Source organism: Cricetulus griseus, chromosome 8 (assembly GCF_003668045.3).
Source record: "Cricetulus griseus strain 17A/GY chromosome 8, alternate assembly CriGri-PICRH-1.0, whole genome shotgun sequence".
NCBI classification, from domain to species: domain Eukaryota; kingdom Metazoa; phylum Chordata; class Mammalia; order Rodentia; family Cricetidae; genus Cricetulus; species Cricetulus griseus.
The window spans coordinates 55486954-55507474 of NC_048601.1; the positions used below are offsets into that span (position 1 = coordinate 55486954).

Consider the following 20521-nt stretch of genomic DNA (forward strand, 5'->3'; position numbering starts at 1 on the left):
ACACAAGCACACCCTCACCCATGGGTTAGCAGGTGAGCTGCCTGCTGCCATTGGAGGGAGATAGGATGTCTCCATCTCACCAGGGACAGGGGTGTGTTCCTTGGCCAAGATGCCCAGTGCATGTAGGCTGGGCTGAGCCCCTTGTCATCAAGAGTGAGAACGTTCATATGGAAAAGGACCTCTGTTAAGGCCAGATGAGGATCTCTCCTAGCCTCTGTAGAGATAGTTCTGGCTAACAGCTCCTTAGGAGCTCAGTTAGTCCTCTACACAATGGCTTGTCCCTGCAGATTTCAGGGAATGCCAATGGTTTGGGAAGTCTTCCAGGACTCCAAAAAGTCATTGAATTGTTGAGATGCATAGGCAAGGCCATTGTCAGTCTTAAGTGACCAAAGTACCCCTATAACTACCATAGCTGACTTAAGGACCTTGGCAGCAATGATGGCTGTCTCCCCAGAAAGGGCAAGTGCATAAACAAAGGAGGAACAGGTATCTGTTATCACATGAACATATTTAAGATTGCCAAAGGGGGCATAGTGAGTAACATCCATCTGCCAGGTGGCATTAGGCAACAAACCGGGGCGGGGGGGGGGGGGGAGATTAACTCCTGTGCGGTGAATGGTCCTAAAGGGGCAAGAGGAGCAGGAGTGGCACATGCCCAGGACACATTGGGAGACTGGTAATTCTGGAAGAAATCCATGCAAATTCTGTGGAGACAGACAGGACTGTTGGTGAAGAGTCCTGGCTTGCTCTAGGAGATCCATACTGGCTGTTAACATGACAGTGTCTGTGACCTCATTTCCTCTAGTCAATATTCTGGGTAATTTGGAGTGAGATCTAATCTGTGACAGGTACCAGGGCTCAGACCTCTGATTTAAGACATCTTGTATGAGCAACATAGTGCTGGTAATGGGGTCAGTGAGTCTTTGAATTGGGAAAAGGCCAGTACACAAACTGCCTGTACAGTGTACTGGCTGTCAGAAAAAAAATGTTAATGGGCTCAGTCTGGCACTCTATTAGAACCTTGAGGAGGGCCAATAGTTCACCCAATTGAATGAAACCAGGGTTAGGGATAACATGTGTGACATCTTTGTAACCAGGATGCTGGAAAAGAATACCATATCTGTTTTTATTGGAATCTGAAAAGTCCAGCGTGGCATGAGGGATGGGAGTGGAGGAGGGGACTACGTGGGACTGTAAGTATTTTTATTGGAAGTGTAGGGAGTCCTGCTAAGATTTTTTTTTTTTGGCAAGTGATTGTCAAGAGTCCCTGTGGATCCTGCAACCCCATTTCCTGAAATGATATCTCATTCTGCCCAGAGGGCCTGGATATTCTTTGAAGAAAAGGGGAAGACAAGCTTATGTGGCTCTCATCCATATGTTCTCCATGCCAGCATTTGTCCCTTAAGGCCAAGTTGCAAAGATTAATCAGACTTAGAGGTGACTTTGCACAGATCAAAATGTTTTTGATGTATCCATAATAAGGGCCATCAAGATCTTTCCAATGGACTGGACTGGGGGTAAGTTTTGAATATTGTTGACCTCCTCCTTCACTGATGGGAGGGCCAGGTCTAAATTTCCAATGGGGAAGGCGAAGCACCTCTGTTTCTGTTAATATGGTGATGTCCACACCCGTGTCTACCAAGCCTCTGACAGTTTGTCCATCAAGAAAGATGGTCAGCATCGGGAGCATGGAAAAATGGGACATGTCCAGTTGATTTTTGAATTACCAGAGTCTCCTCTTACTGGCAGGGCTGAGGAGCGCTCTGCCTGGAGTTTAAAGGAGCAGGTGCTTCAGCAGGCTGTGATCTGCAGTCCTTTGCCCAATGAAATTCCTTATTGCATCATGGACATCGGGTCCTAGGTTTTGCCCTGCGGTAGTCACACCGTAGATGTCCTGGTTTGCCACATCCTCAGCAATATCTATCTACATGGGGGCCCTAGGTGTGTCATGGGTGCACTGCCTGTCTGCAAGGAGGGCATCCAGGGAAGTGGTGGGAGCAGAGCAGTGATGGGACTGTTACTGGCATCAAGATCTCTCTCTCTCTCTCTCTCTCTCTCTCTCTCTCTCTCTCTCTCTCTCTCTTTCTCTCTCTCTGCTTTTCAAGACAGGGTTTCTCTGTGTAGCTTTGGAGCCTATCCTGGCACACTCTCTGTAGACCAGGCTGGTCTCGAACTCACAGAGATCCGCCTGCCTCTGCCTCCCAAGTGCTGGGATTAATGGTGTGTGCCACCAACGTCTGTCTGGCATCAAGATCTCTTCTGGCCAGTACTCACTTGTGAATGTCCTCATCTTGGACCGCTGTGACAACATTGCAGGTGGAGACATTAAGCCCTTCCCAAATCAATTGTTTGATTAACATTTTTCTAGTGGGGCCCGGATCTACTCTCCACTCCATCACCTCATTGACATGTGCGAGATAATCAGTAAAAAGTTCCCTTGGCTGTTGAATAAGATTGAGGAAATAAGCTGAAGGATCCCATGAAGAAGGCTAGGTCCGAAGAAACCTGTTGATAGTAGGCTTGTGGCCAATCTGTGCTTGATGGAGGGGATGGATAAAGTTACCTCAACCAGTGAGCATGTCAAGGGTCACTGGGACATGAATTAAGAGGTTCATTGTGCTTGAGTTTCTGCCTGATCATCATAGGCCAATTTCCATCAAAGAAAGGTGGCTGGCTCCAGCACAGCTTTTAGCTGACTATACCAATCAAAGTAAGTCTGTAGTTGTATTGCCCATTGAGTGAGGACCTGTTCAAAGTAAAGTGAATCCAGGATGACTCATTAGTTGTCTTCCGTATAAGAGACAGTTCAGCTATGGGGGTGGGAGGTCAGGGCTGGTTAATGGTGTTTTGTCCCAGGTTGACCAGAAAGGCTTATGCCAGCCTTTGAGGCCTGGGGTTGGGTGTAGGGAGACACTCTAGCTCCGCCCCAGGTAACCCGGACAGGTGGGCCGGAACATGCCCGCCCGTGAGGGCGGGGTGAGGGGAAGTCTAAGGTGACATAAAGAAGGCTTCTTAATCGGTTCGAGGACAAATGGGCGCTCTCTTCTCTCCTTCTGCTGGCCCTGGTCCCGGCTCCCTCCTCCTCGCTTTGGCTTGCGATTGGCTGGTGTATCTGAATAAAGAAAACCTTAGCCCGATTGCCTGTTGAGTGGTCATTTAACAGTTGGGGGCTGCAGTGGCTAGGGGTCATAGTGCAGTGCTAGGGATTTCCTGCTTTCAGGGTCAGGTGGACATTGTGACACTTCACTCCAAGGGTATTGCTACGGAGGTGTAGCCTCAGTGGTGGAGTGGAGCTGATGCAGTCTTACTATGGCCGCGTTCTCCTTAACATGTTTCACGGGTCTTGAACTGCCTGTCCCCTCATCACTGGATGTTGTGATGGAAGAGGTGGAGGTGAAGGAGAGGTTACCCATTTTGTAAAGGGAGACAACAGTTGAGCAACAGTCAGATAGAAGATGACAGTCAACATGGGTGGAACAGATAAATATGTGCCTTCCTAACCAAATGGGCAGGCAAACATGACAGACAACACAAAAGAAAAGAAATGGGGGTCCGAACACTTACCTGCTGAAGAGATCTAAAGTACGCAATATAGTGGGGCCTTCTCACCAGAATACACCATCTTGTAGACTCTGTCTAGCACTGAGAGTGAGGAGAGGGAGACACTAGAACCTGTTCTGGGCAAAGCCCAAAAATTACAGCTGCAACAAAAAAAGAAAAAAGACTCTTACCAGGTGAGCTCAAAACCTATGCCAGAAGTCCCTGTTCCATGCGTCAGATGTTACTGGGTCCTAGAGGCTCCCTTGGGGGAGGGGATTAGAAGGTGCAAAATCAATGACACAGACTCCAGGAGTCAGATGAATGGAAAAATAGCAGACTCTTTTATTTAGAAATGGGTAGAAACTTATCTACCCTCCCAGCACCCAGGCATTCTGATCTGTTGACATTTCATATTCGTCCCTCATTGGCTAGGCACGGTCAGAACCTCTGACAGCAATTGTCTGACTCCAGGTTGGCTCATCTCTCGGCCTAGTAGGCCTTAACTTCCTACAATGGAGGAAGCAGGAAAGTAGGACATGCAGAATGAAAGGCAAAAAGCTCCAAGGCAAAATGTGGATGAATAAGAACCGGTTAAATTAAGTTAAAAAAGAGCGACTGGGACAGGCCTAAGCTAAGGCCAAACATTCATAATTAATAGTAAGTTTCTGTGGGAGCTAGTTGGCAGTCCAAAGGAAAATGCCAACTACATCTGTTTCCATAGTCTTTCCCTCTGCTTCAAACTTATGGAAAAGACCAATCAATCTCCACAAATCTCTGAATGTAAAATGTCATGGTGCTTTAGTAATGCATAAATTAAGGGCTAAGGAAAAAAAAAAAAAAAAAAAAAAAAAAACCTTGGGGCTCCTGGCCCAAAGTGCCACTGGCCATTCTTTTGGTCATATCCCCATACCTAGTTGCAAGAAGCAGGAAGGCAAATTCTAGCGGGGTGGCCAGCTGCCCACTTACATAGATGATCTAAGTATCTGCCACATCCTGTTTCGTCGTGAACTCCTCCTAGTGTACCACTCTCCTTGTGATTCTGTGTACTTACCAATAGATGGATCTAATGGTAGAATGATCAGGAGCACATAGTGGGCTGACTGTGGCCCAGATGCATAACCAAAATGACTGCTGAATGTATAGCCAAAACAAATGCTACCAAGTTCCCCCAACCTACACCTGATTGTAATGCTGTTGTGGTTTTTTACCTTCATAAATGCTATAGTCCTTAGTTTTAGTGCAGGGAGTGCTTTGGAACAAGAGTCTGTGCTCAGCTGGGGACTAATAAAGGACTCTAATTTGACCTTGTATATATGGTGGTCTGTAACATTCTTGTGTGCATTGTGACATGGGTACTCTCCTTAATGCCGACTCAATGTGAGAGCCCACCACCATTTCTAGTGCCCGTATCTCTGGCAAGTGTTTCATGTAGTCTCTAATCCCCATCTGCTCCAGGTGGCTTTTCCTTTACCTCCAGATTTTATTTTCTTCTCATTTCTCCCCCAAGCCAGAGTTTCTCTATGTAGCCCTAGCTGTTCTGGAACTCACTTTGTGAACTGGCCTTGAACTCAGATATGTCTGCCTCTGTCTTCCGAGTGCTGGGATCAAAGATGACCTCTTTAGTTTTTGAGGCAGGTTTCACTATGCACCCTTGGCTGGTCTGGAACTCTCTATATGACCAAGCTGTCCTCCAATTTACAAGAAAAACCCGGCCTGTTTTGCTACCGAACGCTGGGATCAAAAGTGTGGGTCAGCAAACCTAGCCTTAAGTTTGTGTTTTAAAAGAGGGTGGTCTGACTTCTGGGAATGTGTGGAGAAAGGCCTCATTCGTTGGGTCACACTCACTTCTTTCTCACGATCACATTCATCCGGTCAGTTTCTTGGCAACAGTCACCTTTAATAAATTATAACGATAATTATACATGTTTCCTAAAAGGAGGAGAACCACGGTCTCAGGCATTGTTCAGCTCCAAGCAAATGACAGGCAGTCGTGAATTAGCCTCCCGGGAAGGCAGGTTTGCTCCACTGGCTCCCCGGCCAGCGCCGGCACCTGCAGGTGTGTCAGGGACCCGGGTCCACGCAGGCGACAGCACTTCCTGCAGGGCCCGGGGCGGCTGTGGAGTTCACTCATTGCATTCAGAGCGATGGAGGAGTCGTTTTCAAAACGGTCATCTGCCGTCCTAGAAGGATCAGGAAGGACAGAGACAGGCTAATCTCTGACCGCTGTTACCACGAGAACAAAACCAAACATCGACAGACTCATTCCCGCGGCGCAAGCGTAGTCTTGCTCCCGTACGCGAGCGATGACGCACCGGACAGACGCCGGCGGAAAGCCGCCCACAGAAGCGCAACTGCGACTCTCGCCCCTCCCTCGTTCTTTCATTCGCTTCCGGTCCCTAACTTCCGGTCCCCTCCATTTATTCTTCCGACAAAAAGAGCATCCTGTCAGCTGTTAAGAGTTTTCCGTTCCCGCGTCGGCCCGCCTGGTCCGGGAGAGCTAGGCACGCTGTGCTGCGGCGCGGCGCCGGGGCGCCCTCGCCGGCACCATGGTGAGTGCGCTGGGGAGGGATCGGGCGCATGGGCCCGAGAGGCCCGGGCCAGTGTGCGGCCTCGCGGGGGTGTGGGGGTGTGGGTGGTCCGTGGCCTAGTCAGGGGTTCTATTCTCTCCTGGTGTAGGTGTTAGAAACTGCAGGAGAAAACCGTGTTGGGGAGCTGAATTGCACCTGGGTGGTTCCATCCGGATGAAGCACGTTATGGATAGGACTGATTGGGCCGAGGACCCGCCCACGTGTTCTCAGTCTTCACAGATAGGAACTTCTCAAGGGCAGGGTCTGCACACTTTCGCTTGCCTAGTGCCCGAGACAGAGTCTGGCAGTCTCTAGACGGGTGTGCCATCACCGTGCCTAGCATACACCGAAGTGTTGAGAGGCTGTGATCCTCGGTTTCATTCACTCAATAAGTGTTTAATATGTAAATACGATACCACACGTAGTGTTGGTGCAAAGAGGCGTGGTTGCTGTGTTATTTTAAAGTGAAGTCCCAGTGGGGGCTGGAGAGATGGCCCGGTGGTTAAGAACCACTTCACTTCAGTTCCCAGCACCCACGCGATGGCTCACAATCATTTGTAACTCCAGTTTTAGGGGATCCAAAACCCACTTCTGAAGTTAGAGGGCACTAGGCACTCACGTGGTACACATACATGTAATAGGCAAAACATTCATACACATACAAAAAAAACTATATCTATACATATTAAAAGTAAAAGTCCCTTAAGCATACGGATTTGCTTTCAAACCCCTGAGTTTTATTAATATCTTTGAGGTCTAGTGTTGAGATCTGTATAGTCTTGTCCACAAAACCAGCCCATTTTGGTAGATATTTACCCATGTGTGAATACCAAAATATGTTTATGAAACAGATGTAAGTATATAACTGTGTCAATATATATAAATATATATATATATACATATATATATAAATAAAATATGGACATTTATTCAACTATATAGTTTTTCTTGTCAGTCTGGGGTATTTTATAATACCAAATAGAAAAAAAGCCATTAATAGACTTTTTTTGGGGGTGGTATTGTATACATTCATAGTAATAAACAGGTATTTGTCCTATTAAATAAAAATAGATACACAAAATTTAGGAAGCACAGGATGCCAGAGGATGTTTTGGAAGCCACTATAGACTGTTAGTACAGAATCCTAACAAGGAGAGAAAACAGTGGTCTTAGAAGCAGCCGTTTCTAAGTGAGGGTGTGTCCTACTCTGTTGCCATGTTCATTTATCCATTAACTACCTGCCAAGTTTCTTTTAAAGGCGGTTGGAACGGAGAATCTGAAGGGCAAGTTAAATGAAGCTCATTTTGCCCACTCTATAAACTATGTTATCTGATTATCTAAATGCATTTATCTGAGTAAGTCATCACAGCATTTTAATAAGATAAGAGCTACGATATTTGGTGTTAAGGGAAACTTAGGTTTTAGTGAGACCATGTCTCAGTGATGGTGAGAGGAAGAGCTTGGAACAAAATCCAAGTCCCAGATTTATCAAGTAGTCTACAACCCAACAGAAAAAAAAAATGTGTTGTCTTCCTGACCCCAGGGTTTAGGGATCATTGACTTAACACTGATGTGGCAGCATTTGCACAAAAATTGCTTTGCAAAAGCCAGTCTTGTGTACTTTCCTGTGAGTTCCCCTGGCAGGGAACTGCCAGCTGTGCTGTTTTCTGGTCAGAGCTGTGCATGGTGGTACATGTGTAATCCTGGTAGGGTGGGGGAAGGATCAGGGAGGTTAATGGATATAATCACAGTATACTCTACACATGTGTCTGATTATAAAAAGTAGATAATTTAAAAATAACAAAAGTAGAAAACAATAGACGTGATTAAAAAAAAAGTATTGTAGGGACTGAGGAGTTGGCTTAGTGGTTAAAAGCACTGTTCATGCAGAGGGCCCAGGTTTGGTTCCCAGCATCCATATCAGGTGGCTTACAGTTGCCTGTACTTGAGTTCCATGGAACTGATGTTCATTCACTTCTATCCTCTGGCCATGTACACACATGGAGCACCTACAGACAAGCAGGCTCACACACATATGAATTTGAAAAAAAAAAATGTTCTTTTTACCCTTTAAAATCATCATTTAAAGTCAACCACAAGGAAAAAAACAAAACAAAACAGATATTCTAAACAGTTTTCTTCCTTTGTCTCCATCTAGGCCCGAAATGCAGAAAAGGCCATGTGAGTATCAACTTACTTGGGGCTGAAAAATTTGAGATTTAATAACAAGCATAGCACTTGTACATGATCCCTTTGGTAGGAGTCTTTCTAGAAGTGGTTTCTTCTTTCCATGTGCTAAAATAGCATCCCTGTGTTTTCTTGTGTTTGTTTTTCCAATTAACGTTTTCTGACATCCTCCACAACTTATCCTGGATAAACATTTTCCCACCTGTGCATAGGTTGGGGATGGCAGCAAGGGCATCCATGTTAATCCTCTAACATTTCTGTATATTGCTGATGAATAGAGTTTCTATTGTCTATATATGTAGTATAGTTAAAGTAGATACCCGAGTGTTTAGAAACACAGATAGCGTTGGAGGTCTATCCCTTGGAACATGAAAATCCTTAACTACTCTGGTTTCCTTATTGCTATTCACACTACTGACTTTAGATGTGGTCACAAGCAGACCCACTCCATCCCGGAACTTGAGTGATAAGAAATCTAATGGGGTCCTTTATGTCCTTGGCAGGACTGCCCTGGCAAGATTTCGTCAAGCTCAGCTAGAAGAGGGAAAAGTCAAGGTGAGTGAAGTTTCTTCCTCTGGGAAGTGTCAAGAGGAAATACATTGAAACTTCAATGTATTGAGTGGGCTTCAAACTCCATCTGCTCCTAACTATACTTGTTAAAGACTTTGTACTCTTGAACTTCAGCATGGTGTTCCTCTCTTCTGTTGGGGCAGTGTGGTTTTCTGGCTCCTGCCTTTTCCATTTTTTTTTTTTTTAAATCTAAAGTGATGTCAGGGTTCCTTTATTATTCTAGCTCTAATGTTGACTATAAGAAAGTAGAGGGTGGGCCTGGAGAGATTACATACATGCATGTGTTTATTTTAACTAAAGTTCCTTGAGTAATTGTGTTTCCTAATTCTATAGTTTCCTAAGAAGAGATTGTAGAGTTAGGGTTAGGAATTGAGTATCTTGTAACACAGTACTTAAGTATATTTAGAGCATTAAATATTTCAGGTCTCAAGCCAGAATTGTTTGCGGATGTTACTTAAGTGTGTATAGAGCCTAGTGGCAACATGTGTTACTCTCATTCTCTTTAGGAACGAAGACCCTTTCTTGCTTCTGAATGTACTGAGTTGCCCAAAGCTGAGAAATGGAGACGACAGGTATGTTCTGGGTAAACCTGATCTCTGTAAAGGTAACATGCTTTTGCTTGCTTCTTTTTATCACAATGATTATTAACCAGAATTTATTTATTTATTTATTTATTTATTTATTTTTTTTTTGAGACTGGGTCTTTCCTTGTGTTCCTGGCTGTCCATCTACAGACTAGTCTGGCCTCTAACTCACAGAGATCTGCTTGCTTCCACCTCCCAATTGTTAGGATTAAGGTGTACCTAGTGTTGTTTTTGGTTTTTGAGACATGGTCCCACTTTGTAGTCCTGGCTGGCCTGTAATTTACTGTGTAGGCCAAACCAGCCTTGAAAACACAGAGATCTGCCTGCCTCTGCCTCCCCAGTGGTGGGATTAAAGGTGTGCTCTACCACACTTATAATATTTTTGTTAGTTGTGAATTACAGTTTTCCTGTGCTTTCAGGTATGTTCAACAATCATGAAAGTGTGCCTTTTACTATTTATTTCCCCACAGATCATTGGAGAGATCTCAAAAAAAGTTGCTCAGATTCAGAATGGTAAGCTGACTAACCTGTAAAGTGTTCTAGAATACAGTTAGATGTGGGGCCTCAGCCCTCATTTCCTAATGACCAGTAAGACAAGCACATAGGGAATTAGCAAGGCCATCAAGATGTAAACACTGGCCCAAGTGTAGTGCATGCCTGTAATCCCAGTGTAAGGCCGCAGCTGAAGGGCATCCTCACGGCTGCACAGCACACAGGAGGCTAAAACAAACAAACAAAATTGTCAGTCAGCTGGACCTAGTTGACATTTATAGGATAAAGCACCTAACAACATTCCATTTAGCTTTAGCTTTTTACTTTTTTCCCCTTGAGATAGGGTTTCTCTGTGAGATAGGGTTTCTCTGTGTAGGTAGTCCTGGTTTTCCTGGAACTCGATCTGTAGACCAGGCTGGCCTGGAACTCAGAGATCCACCTACCTCTGCCTCCTGAGTGCTGGAATTAAAGGTGTGTGTGACCAAGGAACCAATCAGAAGTTAGCTGGTGGTGCTATGCTTTACAGCTCTGGGTGTGCTTTCCGGACAAGCGCACAGCAATGACACGCAGAGCATAGCAACCACCCTGGGAGGGCCTATGGGCCATAACAACCAGTTGACTAATCAACACAGGGCAAACCCTCCAACCCTGGAGGCACACCAATCCTGAGCCTGTGCGTACCCCTAGACACTCCCCTTACGCTGCCCTATAAAATCTCTATGCAGACGCTTCGAGCTGTCTTTCTAGCCATCCGCATGGCAGGTGGATGAAAGGCCCAAGCTAATACAGGGTTAGCTCGTCAAACAACTTTAATAAAGCCTTATGCAGTTTGCATCAAAAAAAAAAAAAAAAAAAGTGTGCATGACCACCCCGGCTGATCTTTTTCTTTTTTTTAAAGATTTATTTTATTTTCCATTATGCATATGGCTGTGTTTATGTGCATATGGATGCGGGTGCCTGCCAAGGCTAGAAGAGCACATCAGACCCTCTGCAGCTGGGGTCCCAGGCAGCACGAGCCGCCTGATGTGGGTGCTGGGAGCCAAACTGGCCCTCTGCAGGAGAAGCAAATGCTCTTAACCACAGAGCGCTCTCTTCACCCTTCTTTTCTTCTGTATTTAAATGGATTTATTCAGGATGAAGCAGGCCATTTCCAACGTGAAGTGGGCTGAACGTGGGCTGGTTTTGTGTCTCTGTAAGTTGTCACCACAGACAGATTGAGGTTGCCCGTCTCACTGCACAGTGCTCCCACGTGCCCATTTTCACCTTTCCATTTAGCTTTGCCCGAGGAAGATCTTGCTGGGACTCTTGAAGGTTTTCAACCTGTGTGGTCACCAGTGATCCTCCTCCCTTCTTGGTTGGGGTATCCATCAGTGTCCAGTCCTTAGCCGCCATAGTCAGCACTTCAGCATGTACTTTGTGCTCTTCCTTTCCAGCTGGGCCCTTAGGCTGTCTGCTTTCCTGAAAAGGCTAAAGCAGCATAGAATGGTGCTGCCCATTGGTGCTTGAACCAGACTCCCCTGAATCTTTGCTTGCCTCAGAGTCTAACCGTTGCTACCACCTTAACTGGTGCCTTTTAATACTGGTGTAAATAACACAGAAGTGTTTCCATTTACATTTTTTTGGTTGCTACTGAGGGTGAAGTTTTCTCTCTTTTCTTTTTTTTGTTTTTGTTTTTGTTTTGTTTTGTTTTGTTTTTTTGAGGAAGGGTTTCTCTGTGTAGCTTTGGAGCCTATCCTGGCACTCGCTCTGGAGACCAGGCTGGCCTCGAACTCATAGAGATCCGCCTGCCTCTGCCTCCTGCGCGCTGGGATTAAAGGCATTCACTCCCACACCAGTCCTTTTCTTACCCATTTACATGAGCAGTTTTAGGTAGTAGACCATTGGGGTGTTTCCATTCATTGTAAAGCTAGGGAAATACTGACATTTCAGTGTTTTAGGGCATGCTGTATTGAAGAAATGATAATAACAGTTTTGTTTTCTAGCTGGCTTAGGGGAATTCCGAATTCGAGACCTCAACGATGAAATTAACAAGCTGCTAAGAGAGAAAGGCCACTGGGAGGTCCGGATCAAGGAACTGGGTGGTCCTGATTATGGAGTAAGTAGTCTATAGCTCCCATGGTACCAGAGACAAACCTGAGCTTGTTGAAGGGTGTGCTGGCTGTGCATTTCCTGTAGGTTCAGTTCACGCCTCTCCAAAGAGGAGTCAGCTGATAGTGACAGAGGGTTGAAAAGCAGCTGTTACGTGTGGGGAGAGAATACCTGTGGAAAGGATGGTGGCATAATCCTGAAACCCTGCATGACGCAGGCCTTGGTCTAGGCAAGGTACCTGTTTAAAATGGCCATGGCCACCTCACATTCTTTTTGAGCTCCCTAGAGACATTCCTGCGTGTTGAGGGTTCTTTTCCCCCTTAGTATCATCATTATAGTAAGGCACACGTTTCACACTTTACTTTTTTGAGACAAGGTTTCTCTATTATGTATGTAGCTTTGGCTGTAGTGGAACACACTATGTAGATATGGCTGGCCTCACAGATACCCATCTGCCTTTGCTAGGATTAAAGTCTTGCACCACCAGTCCTCCTGCGTGCGTGAGAGTAGGGGGGGGGGGAATGAAAACTTGAGTGTTGGTGCCCATGGAGGTCAAAGGAGGAGTCTGATCTCTGGAGTTGGAGTTACAGGCTGTTGTGAGCTGCCTGATGTGAGGTTCAGATCTTCTGTCAGAGCAGTATGCATTGCTAAGATCTGAGCCATTTCTCTAGCTCCAGCATGCACACTTTACACTGCAATCTGGGGCACGCAAAGTATGCTGAGGACATTCTGTGAGGTACTTCAACACTTTCCATTCTGTCTTATTTTGATATTTATTATTATTTTTATTTGTTTTTCTTTTGATATGTAGTTCAGGTTGGCCTCAAAGTAACCAAGGTTAGCCTTGAACTGCTGCCTCCTGCCTCTACCTCCTGATGCTGGAGTTTCTAGCATGTCCCACCGTATCTGATTTTATGTGGTGCTGGGGATTGACCCTAGGACCTTGTGCAAGCTAGGCAAGGCCTCTACTGATTGAGCTACAGCCTTATACTTTTTCTTTTTTGACTGTTTTCCTGGTTTTGTTTTTGTTTTGAGACTTAAGTCTCACTCTGTAGCCCAGGCTGTATATAGTCTAACCTAGCCTTGGATTTGTGGCAATCTTCCTGTCTCAGGCTCTCAAGTGCTGGGATTATAGGCATGCACCACAACACTCAGTTTTATTTGGGCTAGACAAGCACTGTGTTGAGCTACATCCTCATCCATATCGATTTTTCCTTTTGGTCTTTAATTTTTTATTTTTTTTAAAGATTTATTTATTTATTTAGTATACAGTGTTCTGTCTGCATGTATGCCTGCATGACAGAAGAGGACTCCAGATCTCATTACAGATGGTTGTGAGCCACCATGTGGTTGCTGGGAATTGAACTCAGGACCTCTGGAAGAGCAGTCAGTGCTCTTAACTGATGAGCCATCTCTCCAGCCCCAGTCTTTAGTTTTTTAAATGATATCTATTTATTTGTGTGTGTGTGTATGTATGTATGAATGTATGTATGTATTTATGTATGCATGTATGTATGTATGTGTGTGCATGTATGTGCCACAATGTATATTTGCTGGTTAGAGGACAGCTTGTAGAAGTCACTTTTTCTCTTTCTCTTCTACCGTGCAGGTCCTGGGAAATTGAACTCAGGGCATTCCTTAGCCCCCTCAGTGCTGAAATGAGAGGTGTACACTTCCATGTCAGGCCTTTCTTCTTTTTAAACTAATTTTTTTGTGGTGCTGGGAATTGAACCAAGGCTGTTTGCATGATAGACAAGCACTCTAGTCCTGATCACATCTCCAGCCCTAGGTTAATCTTTAAGGGTTTAGAAAAATCCACAAATATTTTTCTGTATGGAGTGTTTTCCACATATGACATTATTGTCTCAAAATGTATTTGTAAACCTATAAAAGTAGGTTTACAAATTCTACTTTTATCAGATCCATTTTTCCCTTTTCTTTCTCAATAAGAAAGTTGGCCCTAAGATGCTGGATCATGAGGGTAAAGAAGTCCCAGGAAACCGTGGTTACAAGTACTTTGGAGCAGCAAAAGACTTGCCTGGTGTCAGAGAACTGTTCGAGAAAGAACGTAAGTAGCTCATGCTTGAGAAAGCATTGGCCTTTAATTGCTGCTAGTGAGGGAGAGAAGTATGCTACATGCTACACAGTATAGGAATTACTATATCCAGATTTTAAAAAGTAGCTTAGGATTTTATTCTTAATTTTATTTTATATTTTTGGAACATGGTTAAAGCCGAATGCAATGTGGAGTTAGAACTAGATTGATAACAGTGAAACCCTGTCTCAAACCTCCCCAAAATTAATGAATGAATGAATGAGTAAATAAATGTAAATAAATAAATAAGGTTCATTGTGGTATGAATTAGCCGTACTTCAACCATTCTATTGGTAGTACTAATAGGCCTTTCCAGTTCTCATAAGTATCATTATTAGTTTTTTTTTTTTTTTTTTTCTGAGAAAAGGTTTCTCTGTATAACCCTGGATGTCATGGAACTGTCTCTGTGGACCAGGCTGGCCTTGAACACAGAGATCCACCCAACTCTGCTTCTTGAGTGCTGGATTTTGTGATTTTAAAGAGTGAAGTGTATGTGTCTGTGTGTGTACATGCAGGCACATGTGTGCTCCAGTGTGTGTGTAGGAGTTGGTGCTCTCCTGTCTTCGTTATTGCTGTGAACGCTAGGCTAGCTGGCCCTCAAGCTTCCTAGAAGTTCTGTTTCTGTTTCCCACTGTGATGCAGGAAATCTGGATTTACAGATGTGTTACTGCATCTGGCTTCTTCACGTGGGTTCTTGGTATTTGAAGTGAGGTTGTCAGGCTTGCATGGCAAGCTCCTTTAGCTGTTGAGTCACCTCCCTGTTTTGTTTTGAGACAGGGTCTTACTGTGTAGCAGAAGCCAGCCTGGAACTTGTTATGTAGTCTCTCAAGTGCTGGAATTAGGGATGCTACCATTTCCTGTTTATTTCTGTGGTTAATAAAGTTGATAATTAAATTTAGTTACCAATGAAAATGTTCACACATTTGCATTTTTCTTTAAACTTTTTTGAGACTATATTTTATGTATGTAGGTGTTTTGCCTATATGTGCATGCATGCAGTGCCTCTCAGAGTCCAGAAGAGGGTGTTAGAGCCCCCTGGATCTGAAGTTAGAGATGGTTGTGATCCATCATGTGGATTCTGGGAACCAAACCCAGGGCCTCTGGAAGAGCAGTGCTCTTAACCACTGAGCCATCTCTCCAGCCCCCACATTTTTGGTTCTTTAGTGGTCACCTTTCCTTCTTTGACGCATGTTAGGTTATAATTTTCATTTGATTTCTCATTGATAAATACATTCATATTCAAGATAGTTGTCCTTAGTCTGAATTGCTTTCTTCAGAATGCTCTCCTTTGCCCTTTTATGGTTTCTTTTTCTGTGTATTTGTTGTGTGTCAGTCAACATTATGCCATTTCCAGCCGGGTGGTGGTGGCACATGCCTTTAATCCCAGCACTCGGGAGGCAGAGGCAGGCGGATCTCTGTGAGTTCGAGATCAGCTTGGTCTACAAGAGCTAGTTTCAGGACAGGCTCCAAAGCCACAGAGAAACCCTGTCTCGAAAAACCAAAAATAAATAAATAAATAAATAAATACCAAAACAAAAACATTATGCCATTTCCTATGCTGACATTTATAATATTAGGTTATTCCTAGTGTTTTCACTATTGTATGAATAGTTCTGGGATGTATTTCTCTGTCTATAAAAGTTTATTATGGACTTGTGGGTTTGAGGTATTTCTAGAAGGTGGTTCAGACTGAATCTGGGGCCCAAATCTCCAGGTCTGTTTATTTAAATCATGTAGGTCCCATTTATTACTTGTTATTTATCTGTTTTTGTAATGTTGAGGATTGAAGCCAGGGCCTCTATCATGTGAAGCAAAGATTCTGATCACTGGCTATAACCTTAGCCAAGGATAACCTTCTTTAATTAGATTCCACTCATTGGACACAAACTTTAGCTTTAGGAAACATGGTTCTACTCTCTTGATCCCATATATGGCATAGAGAAATGCTGACTTTGTGGCATTTCCATGGCCATGTGTCATGTGTGGCTCTAGCACTGTGTGGAGAAAAGGTTTGATCTCGATGGGAATCCAGCTAAGTTGCTGCCATTTCTTGTAGCCCTCCCTCCTCCCAGAAAGACACGTGCTGAGCTCATGAAGGCGATCGACTTTGAATATTATGGTTACCTGGATGAAGATGATGGAGTTATTGTGCCTTTGGAACAAGATTATGAAAAGAAACGTATGTCTGCGGGCATGTCACTGTAGCTGGCACCTGGCTTCTGTTCTCTCCCTTCAAAAGGTTTTAAAGTAGTGCCCGGTACCAAAAGCTGGCTTTTATTGTTGCTAAGGGTCTTCCGTGGGCTGGTAGTGATGTGACATCTGGGTGGAGGTGAGGAAGTCAGGTCATGCTGGGCTCAGAACAGCAGGTGAAGCCACAGAGCTTCCTTGGTCCTGATCCTGTTTCTGGGAGGTCACTGTCTAGATCCTTCTAAGCTAGCTTTTCTTGAACTTGTTCAGTAGCACCCATGTCAGTAGCTTCTTGCATGACAGCTTGCTGATGGAGAGGGAGGTGGTATCTGTACGAGTGAGTGCTTCCTCCTTGCAGAGCATACCATGCCAGCTTGAGATGTGTGTTCATATCAGGTCCCATAGGAATTTGGATGTGCACAGTGAGGGTGGGACCCAGCATGCATGTGTCCTTCCCTTTTTCATGTGTGCATGTCAGTCAGCCACTGGAAAGGATTTGGAGACATTCCTACAAAAAACTGCCTTGCACCTACTTAGGGCTAGAGGCATTGTAGCCATTTTTCACCCTCCAGGGCAGAATCAGGGTGTCCTTTTCCAGAGAGGACATCTTGGCCTCCCAGCCCAGTGAAATGTTTTTAAATAACCTATATTCTCCTTTGTCTTCAGTCAGAGCTGAACTGGTAGGAAAATGGAAAGCAGAGAGAGAGGCTCGGCTGGCAAGGGGAGAAAAGGAAGAGGAGGAGGAAGAGGAAGAGGAGGTCAACATCTATGCTGTCACCGAGGAGGAGGTACTGGCATGGGTCCTGTCTGGTGCTCACTGTCCTCTTCTCTGAACTACAGAGTACACCAGGGAGGAGGCTGGGTCATGGCTTAGAGCCCGGCTTCCTCCCCTTCAGGGTGGCTATGATTACCCTTTGCAGGAATACAGGGAGGGTTCCAGACAGGAGGGCTAAGGGAGCTCTTGTTAGCTTCCTTCTAAAGGATCAATTCTCTCGAACAATGTGGACAGTTTATAAACCCAGCTGAAGTCATATAAGCTTTAGCCCATGACCTCAACACTTCTGTGGCTCACAGAAGTGAGTCGTCTGTGGTAGTCCTCTGTAGTCTTCCACACCTATTACACAGAAGGAAACATGTGCTTTTACAGAGGCTTATGACCCGGGATGGGGCTGTGGTCTACACCTCTCATGCAGAGCCTTTGGGCTCCAGACTCTTCTGTTGTCCAGTATGACCTTGCTGCTGAGACCAGTCAGAACACATCTGATTTGCTGTTCTGAGATGAGGTAGATTTTCCTTGTACAGTTGATGGAACTTGCTGTACATCACTGGCAGAGAAGCAGGTTTGGAGACAGGTTTGATGACTTAGTGAATGCATTGCAGGATATGGAGGTTCCTGCCTAGATGTAGCCAACCTGCAGTAGAGATCAGTTTAAAGCAGGATGGCATCGTGCCCTGGGCTTTCTGGATTCCAAATAAGTACTCACTTGAATCTTCAGGTATTAGTTAGTGGCCTCTGTGAGCCATGCTCAGCCACCTGCAGGAACAAAGCAAGCACCATGTGCTGGGAGATGCTGAGATGGCAGGCCAGGGGTTGAGCAGAGATGAGTGTAGTGCTGGTGTGATGAGGCCGAGGAGTCGTTCTCCCTGCTCCCCCAGTAGGCCTTTCCTTTATTGTTAAAACAGTAGAAAGGGTTTCTTTTTCCTTTTAAATAATTTAGGCTTTGTTTGTTTGCTTGTTTTTATGGTACTGGGGGAAGTAAGCCTGCCACTGAGCTCCGTCTCTACGTGTCTGTTTTGAGATAGGGTTTCACTAAGTTGTTCAGGCAGGCCTTAAAATTGCTCTCCAGGCTGGGTGGTGGCGGCACATGCCTTTAATCCCAGCAGAGGCCAGCCTGGTCTACAGAGCGAGTTCCAGGACAGCCAGGGCTGTTACACAGAAACCCTGTCTTGAAAAACAAAACAAAACAAAACAAAACAAAAAAATTGCTCTCCAGCCACACGGTGCTTTTGTTTTTTATTGTTAATTTTGGAGACAGGGTTACTCTGTAGCCCAGGCTGACTAGAACTTGAAGCGGGCCTCTTGCCTCAGCTTACAGGTTTGTGCTACCAGGCCCAACTGAGTGACACTGTCTGCAGAGGTGTGAGTGCTTATGTATACACTGTTGGCTTCCTCATGGGTTGTATGTTTGTCTTCTTCAGTCTGATGAGGAAGGCAGCCAGGAGAAGGCAGGGGAAGATGGTCAGCAGAAGTTCATTGCTCATGTTCCGGTGCCGTCGCAGCAGGAGGTAGGCTGGATGCTATGCCCAGTGGAGCCATTTCTTCAGCTAGGCTCACCTTCCTGGGTATTCCTTGTCCTTCCATTCGACCATGCCGCCTTTGATCCTGACCGCGTAGCCCTTATCATGTACACAGACGGGGGTGGGATCCATGAAGGGCAGGACCCTCTTGACAGAACTGATAGCATGAGCTTTGACTGAGTGCTCCCAGAGGGAAATGGCTGGGTCCTTGCAGACAGTCCTGGAATAAGTCCAGTGTAAGTCAGACTTGTTGACCATGTCCCTGCAGGTAGTCCCTGCTTGGGTTGTGGTAGAGGTGGAGGCCTTGCCAAAGGCTGACTTCTTCACTGTGGGTGTTCACAGATCGAGGAGGCGCTTGTACGGAGGAAGAAAATGGAACTGCTCCAGAAATATGCCAGTGAGACCCTGCAGGCACAGAGTGAAGAAGCCAAGCGGCTCCTGGGGTACTAGGATGAGTCAGAGCCCTTCTTGGACTCTGGGAGATCTGGTGGGTGTGCTTGTGACCCCCCTGGGCCTACCATCCTCATAGCTACCCTGGGCTGGCTAGTGCTGGGAGGCTCTGTGCCTTTCTCATCCTTCATCTGTCTCTCTCCTTTTCTGGAGATGTGAGCTGGCTTGATGGTAAGGCCCTGTCCCTGACTTTCCAGTAAGATGTCAGGGTACCGAAGACTAACCATCACCTTTTAGAGATACTTTTGCTACCATATGGATCCATTTGTTTTGGAAAGTGTAAAATCAACTCTCTGTCTGGAAATTCATTCTGCCTTGTACTGACTTCGGGAAAAGAGAAGGATTAATTAGTAACCAACATTAAAAAATGAATGATTTTTATTCAAATCATATTCAAATTCAAAGACATATCTTCTCTAGAAAACTGAGATGGTGTGTCTCCCCTGAGATGGAACTTCACTGTCAGTAGTAGAGCCATCCCCTTGTGCCGGGCACTGCTTTACTTTGTCACGGTCCCCCTCTGTGTGAACCTGCTTCTCCCTCTCCTATCTTGTGGACAGGAATTCTAAGTTTGCAACTTTACTTTTATAACTTGTTTCAGAGAAAGCTTCTTTTATTAAAATTTTTAATAAGAAAGGAAATGCCCGTGCCTGAACCTTGTCCTGTGGTGTATGTAGCTTGAGATGATGTGATGTCAGTCATGGAAGGCACTGAACACTGTGTAGGGGGTGGGGTGGGGGTAGGGGGTGGTAGAGTGGGTGGTGGTGCCAGGAATGGTACAGATCCCAAAGCTCCACCTGGCATGAGCATGCAACCAGCTTATATTTACAGCTAAGAATGGCTATGTGCTGGCCTTTGTGGGTACACATTGTATACCCTAAGTAACTGAATCCAAAGCACTACTTTGAGCTGAGTCTTTGCTACCTAACAGGAGCTTCTTTCGAGGTCTCTAATCCTGAGCAGTGTGAGCCTCAGGCCTCCTGTTCTGAGGGTGGTGGGAGCATCTGGAAGACCAGGGTCATAGAAAGTGGCAGGGATCCAACCCAGGCTGAGGGAACAAGGGCCCTTGGTTTGGAGAAGCTTATTCCATGGAAAGAATGTGGTCTGTTCAGAGGCTAGGGAGAATTTGCCTGTGGGAGCAACACCATGGAGGATGGCAGAGCTATGTTGCTGTACGTGGCCTTGTTGGAGTCAAACAGTGGCTGTGCTGGCTGACTCCTATATTAAGGACATAGGCTATCGTGGTTGGTATTTGGTCATCTTTATAGTAATTTTTTTCCACTTCTGTTTTTGATTGGGGGCTTATTTTCTGGATTAGCTTTGGTGACACACAAGAGAAGCTCGGGGGTTGTTATGTATGGGATATATATCTTAAGATAAGTTTAGAGAGGAAAAAGATGCGAAAGGAAGAGGGCACTATTGTCTTTTTAGCTGAGGATGGGGTGGGGGAGCTCTGAAACACA

At 45.3% G+C, this 20521-nt stretch overlaps 1 protein-coding gene and 1 long non-coding RNA gene across 3 annotated transcripts; one reads left to right on the forward strand and one right to left on the reverse strand.

The window, feature by feature from the left end:
• Positions 1 to 1099: 1099 nt before the first annotated feature.
• Positions 1100 to 5871, reverse strand: LOC103161502. Of its 2 annotated transcripts, none has more exons than XR_003487535.2 (3): positions 5386 to 5871; positions 3565 to 3701; positions 1100 to 2746 (listed from the first exon to the last, which is right to left on the reverse strand). It is a non-coding gene; the product is annotated as an uncharacterized LOC103161502 (long non-coding RNA). The 2 variants fall into 2 exon arrangements; XR_004771179.1 differs by having other exon boundaries at positions 1100 to 3112.
• Positions 5872 to 5951: 80 nt separating this feature from the next.
• On the forward strand, positions 5952 to 19699 carry Isy1 (ISY1 splicing factor homolog). The gene is made up of 11 exons (XM_027428705.2): positions 5952 to 6089; positions 8266 to 8288; positions 8798 to 8849; positions 9371 to 9436; positions 9919 to 9961; positions 11923 to 12035; positions 13979 to 14096; positions 16180 to 16302; positions 16977 to 17098; positions 18510 to 18596; positions 18951 to 19699. The coding sequence occupies exons 1-11, from the start codon at positions 6087 to 6089 to the stop codon at positions 19056 to 19058; spliced, it is 858 nt and encodes a 285-aa protein (XP_027284506.1). The 5' UTR covers positions 5952 to 6086; the 3' UTR covers positions 19059 to 19699.
• The last annotated feature ends 822 nt before the right edge of the window (positions 19700 to 20521 follow it).